At 34.0% G+C, this 6,363-nt stretch overlaps 1 protein-coding gene across 1 annotated transcript; it reads right to left on the bottom strand.

Annotated features, from left to right (window-relative positions):
- Positions 1 to 5,400: 5,400 nt before the first annotated feature.
- Positions 5,401 to 6,363, bottom strand: LOC121420070. Its single transcript, XM_041614597.1, has 2 exons — positions 6,201 to 6,363; positions 5,401 to 5,906 (listed from the first exon to the last, which is right to left on the bottom strand). Exons 1-2 carry the CDS (start codon positions 6,337 to 6,339, stop codon positions 5,578 to 5,580), a joined length of 468 nt encoding a protein of 155 aa, XP_041470531.1. The 5' UTR covers positions 6,340 to 6,363; the 3' UTR covers positions 5,401 to 5,577.

Raw genomic sequence — 6,363 nt, 5'->3', positions numbered from 1 at the left:
TCTTATTAATCAACATAAATATTTATCATAATCCTTATTTATATAGTGTGAGTGCGAGCTAATTTATTTTTGAAAACTCATGTATTTGTTCCTAAAATTTGAACATTCTGGGCAATGTTTGTTATAAAAAGATAAATTAATAATTATTACGAATGCGAAAGCAGAAATGATATGATGAAAAAGGTACCTGTTAAAGACTGCATGCTAATGCTAGTAGCCATGAAGACGTTACATATTTAAAAATCAAATAATGCCAGCGCGAAGGGAGAGATGAAATTCTGGAAATTTTTACTCCAAAAATGTTAATTCTAAGCACTTTTTGTAACTTAAACAGAATAGGTGTATAACTAAACAATTGATTCAAGCGCGAAGCGCGAGCCGAACATTTCGAGATATAGACTGACTGAACGAGATACTCTATTCATGCTTTGTGAATCATGAAAAGGATGAGTAATTGGCGATCTTCCTTACATTAATAATGAGAGCGCGAAGCGCGAGCTGAAAAAAATATGACATTTCTACATAATGAATGGAAAATTTTAATCAATTTTTATAATCGTAAACAAGATAGCTTCATTACTAGACAATTGATGCGAGCAGAAAAAGAAATCGAAATTTAGACCTAAAAACGGGACACTCTATTCATGTTTTGTAAATCATGAATAAAATGAGTAATATGGGTTTTCTACATTAATAGTGCGAGTACAAAGCGCGAGCAGAAAACTTTTGATATTGTGATCTGAAACTGGTTTATGATTTGAATAGAGAACAAGTTGAGTATTGAATAAACATGCGCGCGCATGTTCCGTGTTTAGACCTATATACATGTAGAATATAGGCATTCTGTAATCATTTATCGTGAAAATCGAGCAAGCGCGAAGAGCGCAAGCTTAAACTATTTGATATTCCGATCTGAAAAGAAGTCGATTTCAGCTCGATGTTTCAAGCACTTTGTTGGAAGATTGTGAGATGGATATGGATCGCACTTAATAAAGAGCTGATATTTTCATTATTGAGTTTTTACATACCAGCACATCCTTAGGACATAATATGAAAATGAAGACTGTCTTCCTATTCCTCTTGCTCAGCGCAAGATGAATAAGGATCAGTTATTAAATGAATATCTTATTTATTAATTGAGGGCGCAAAATGATATGACGGCCTGAAAACCGGACATTTCAGGCACTTTTGTAATTGTAACTAGGATACATCAGTTAATATATTTTTAACCATTAATGCGAGCGCAAAGTGGGAGCCTATTAGATTTTTATACACTGTCATGAAAAGGGGAATTTAAGTAGTTTGTTGTATAATCAATATTGAGACATACATACATGTAACTCGCCAATCTAAATGCGGGCGTGCAGCGATAGCTGATACGTTTCGACAATCCGACCCGAAAAGGGATATCTTTAAACTTTATGGTATACACGAAAATTATAGGTACCTGATAAATCGAAATTTGCGAGCGCGCAGCGCGAGCAGAAAATTTTAATATTCAGACCATAAAAGTGACATTTTTACAGAACCCTTTTAACAATCAATTTGTAAATCACACAAAATGATGAAAGTTCGATTTTCCAGATGAAATATGTTTTGTATATTGACTTCCAAACTTGATATTCAAACTGTAAATATGGAAATCCAATATGTAAATCACCTAAAAGGCAATGCGAGCGAGAAGCGCGAGCAAAAAATCTATATAGTGACATGAAAGATCTTCTTAATTATTTTCCAAGTCTTCCCCCTATCTTATGTTATTCAGTCGTCTTCTTCCTCTTAGGTTTCCCCTCTTTTTTCTCTTCTCTCTTCCCTTCTTTTCCTTTCTTTCCCCTTTTTTGCTCTGCCAATAGGGGGATGGGGGTATGTATAAATATTTCAATGTTAATTTAAATTTTATTTATTTCACGTCCATCAAACAAAAACAAATTGTATACCATATATAAACAAGTATTTGTATCCGTTGCAAAGAAACAAACATAATAATACATATGTTGCGAAAAAAATACACAATTTGGGCAACACATCGGGGGTTTTAAATAAGTATACTATTATTCAATAGAAATTAAATTAAGATGGAAATGGAGGGACCCACTAAAAAGCAATGCTTGTATACAATGTGGGCCCCTCAAAAATAGATAACACAACCAATAACAAAGTACAAATACAGATATATGTAATGAAATGAGAAAAATAAATAAATGAGAGAAATAATACTCACAAAATAAATACGAAGTTATCAAAAAAATTTGTATAGGACAAAACAACCCGTCCTAAAATATATCCACCCTTCCCCACCCCCCCCCCCCCCCCCGAAAAAGACAAGAAAAAGGGGAGAATGCCCTGAGAAGATGGATGGGTGCTGCTGAACGTAGGTAGAACACATGCCATCGTGGACTCAAGCAAACTGGATTCAATGATGTGTATAAAAGAAGAAAAAAAATATAAAATGACCTGGAAAGAATATAATGCGCGAAAAATGTGATTGATACCGAAAAATAAATAAGCGGTAGGAAGGCGGATAAGCGGACAGGAGAGAAAGAGAAAATAGAGGAGAGGATAGGTACACAATAATGTATGAGGTTCAACACCGAGCACAACTGAGTAGGACTTGTGTGGAATGGCGGTCCGTGACCCGGAGGAGACAAAGCATTTGAGAGGCACAGTATTGTTCACAATAATACAGTGCCCCTTCAATGCTTTGTCTCCTCCGGGTCACGGTCCGCCACTGTGTGTATATATATATATATATATATATATATATATATATATATATATATACATACAAATTAATAACATTTAAAAATCTTCAAGTTCCCAACTTGAACTACTTTAGAAAATCAAATAGGTATACATAACTTTACCTATTGTTGAAGAGAGAATACCAAGAAACACGAACATATTTTCTCCACGAATGACCAACATCATCCAGCATGTAACGGTAACACAATGGCAAGTTAGTCTTCAGTTCACGGCAGCTGACTACGAGTGCGAGCAAAGTGAATGACATGGGAGAAAATATGTAAACTTACAAATATGACAAATATATATTTACTGCTTTAGAGTATCGATTGGTGATTTATGACGTGGTTGGCTTTGTGGTATCTAATACCGAATCGGTTTCATAACTATGAAAGCGACAATGTAGCTATAAGCTACAATCTTTTAACAAGTGTTGGCGCTCTTACTGCCAGCGTTCATGGGAAATTACTTTCTGTAAAAAATAATAAATGTCTATGGAGGAAATCGAAGCATTGTGCTTATTTGAATGAAGGTAATAATATATGTTGGCATTATCCAAGATGAAGGTGAAAAACAAGTGTACTTCTGAAGGAATAGGGTATTTTTTTATTTATTTATTTTATTTATTTCATTTCCAGGCAGAAAACATGACAGCAATAGAAACATTACAACAGAAATGTAAAATTGAGCACCAGCCAATGCCTGGGGATCACCTAAAAGAATTGAAAATTCTGTCGAGAGGTTCTCCACATTGGCTGGTGTCTACATGGAATAACACAAAATAGCAATAAATTCAACATGTAATTACAATACTTCTATATAAATTAACCTTCATTGTAATATGAATGGAAAAAACAAGGTTATCAAATTAATACTTAAGAAAAAATAAATAAAATGCAGATTAGGTAAAATCAGAAATTAGTCATTTATCAAATTAGAGACAGAGATGGTAGGTCAATTTATTGAGTTTTGAGAGTGTATGACATTTGTCACGGTTATGTGCGGGTTTAACAAAAAAACACAGCATAGTAAGTATATAACAAATAATGATTAAAAAACAATCAAGATTCATACCCAAAGTACATGTATATTCAGGGAAACGACTTCTTAGATATCAACTGAATTTAAGCTACCATATAAAGGAAGGTAAATAAATTTATGTGTAACAGAAAAACATAAACAATATGACGAATGGGAAAGTATGGCAGAGCATTAGAAATTCAAATACTCATAAATGAAACACGCATTCAAAGCAATGGTCTGATGTGACATGAACTAAGTTGAGAGTTTTACACGAAAAGGGGAATGGTAATTAATTATATGAGGGTGTAATAGAATTTCAGTTGATTGAAGTACATGTATGGTTAATTATTAGGAAACCAAATAGTTAATCAAAGTACAAACAAGAGTGTGACTTATTAAATGTAAAAAAAGCAACAAATAACAAATCTAAGACATGCTAGGAAGACTTTGGAAGGGATTTATTTATATATTTTTGGCCGCCAACCTATTGTACATTTTATGTTCATGAATTTCCTCGACAGGAAATGTACAAGGAATGGTTTAGATTTAGATATACGGTAAAAAATAAACAAGACAATTTTTTCTACGTAATGAAATGCAGGAACAAAACAAAATCATAGCGCACATTGCAAACTCGCCTAGATCACCTTTTCTCCAAAAACCTCGCGCATACCGCATTTCCACTCACGTACATGTACAATGTCATGTGCATTATTTGTATTATATTATCGTGCAGAGCATCACTTACTCACACACCCCAATTGTACATCTATAATCAAACTCTTCAAAAAATAGACTTAAAAAACGTACCCCCAAAATCAAGAAAACCAAAAAATGAATTCGCTTAGTTCAGATCTACCGTAGATCAGCTGTGTATCATCATGCTCTAAATATATATTTTTTTGAAAGCAAATAGTCCATGAATAAAGAACATTATTGTTTGGACTTTATTTTAATCATCTCATACTCTTATACAAATTGTAGCAGCGCGATACCATCTATTTCTGAAAATGACAAACCACTCTAGGACGCAGGTCACTGATGCCGAAAAAAGCAGATAATATAAAACAGGTACGTATGATGAAGTAAAACTTATTTATTAGACTGAAAAAATAGACTTACATGTAGATGATACAGACAACATCGTTTTAGGGTGTAAACAAGTTTGAAAAAATGGTAATGTGAGGCTGAAACTTATTTTTTTATGCGACGATCAATAGACAACAAAGAAGATCAATAATATTTTAGATCAATTGCAAAGGATGAAACACAAGCAAAGTATATAATTTTCCTTTTCAGAGTGAGGACAACATAAAAACGTTACGAAATGAAATGAACAGTAATATCTGTCTTGGCCAGTGAAGAAAATGGACAATGACCAATTTCAAATGCTTACTGATTCTACCCTTTGTTGACCTTTAACTTGTCCTTGTTCTTTTCAAACAAAGATGGTTTAAGATGTCGTCTGGTTCTTGTCGACGATGAGCCGAGAAAATGGATCCGGAATAGCTAAGCATTTAAAGTAGAGAGTTGGGAAGGGATATTTTACAAACAGAGTTATGGGTAAGTATACTACTTTTAGCACTTAATCTTGAGCACTTAAGTATTCCGACGCTGATACTTCGCGGAATCCCGAATACGCGTTTTGACCTAGATTATCGATTTCTGGAATCAACTCTGTGTACCTTTTGCCGGTCCATGAATATTTGTATAACCTTGTGTCGCATGCTGAATCGTCTTACCCAAGTTTTGACAGTTTGATAAACATAAATTGATTTACCCAAATTTTTATTGTTTGATAATAACATCAATTTATTTGATAACATACTCACATAATACGTCTAGAAACATGCTCTCATTCACTGACCGCCTTCCGGGTATCATAGGTTGAATTGCCCGGCAAATCAAAAGTTTTCCATGGTGGAACCTCGATGGTATAAGTGACAGTGTACTCGTAGTATCATAGCGATGAGCTGGATTCCCTGAAGAACTCAGCGATGAATTATCTGTCACGTTTTTTGATCCGATGTACCAATGGATTAGAGGTTTAGGGTATCCATTAAAAGCTCTGCAAGTTATATTGGTTTCCATGCCGTCATGCAGTTCCTCCGATACTGTCATTATGATGTAATCTGGTAGGCCTTTTCAGACAAACAAAAATATAAGACATTTATGAGAATAATACAACTTTACTTGTATGTAATTCATAAATGATTCAATGAAATTTCTACTTATCGACAGGGGAAGCCTAGAGATAACATCAACTTCTGAATGAGCCAAATAACTATCTTTAAATGTCTTGTTTTGATAACTACAATATGGAAGTAGTTTTAATAATATAGGATCGTAATAACATCTTTCAGACTTTCTCATTTCAACATTTGTGGTATTAATACGAATCTTGCGAGCACAATATGATGGAATTTATTACTTACCAATGACCCTTAAAGTGGCTGTAAGTATGGCGACAAAGACCCCGTCCAGAGATATATAGCATTGAATTAAATTCCCATGGTCCGTCTTCTCCGGGTGTATTGTGATGCTACTTTCGGTGTCAAGTAAAGTATCATCCATAACATTACGCGTCTTAGAAAGGTT

The sequence above is a fragment of the Lytechinus variegatus genome, chromosome 8 (assembly GCF_018143015.1).
Source record: "Lytechinus variegatus isolate NC3 chromosome 8, Lvar_3.0, whole genome shotgun sequence".
NCBI classification, from domain to species: Eukaryota; Metazoa; Echinodermata; class Echinoidea; order Temnopleuroida; family Toxopneustidae; genus Lytechinus; species Lytechinus variegatus.
This window is presented reverse-complemented; position numbering and strand designations above follow the sequence as displayed.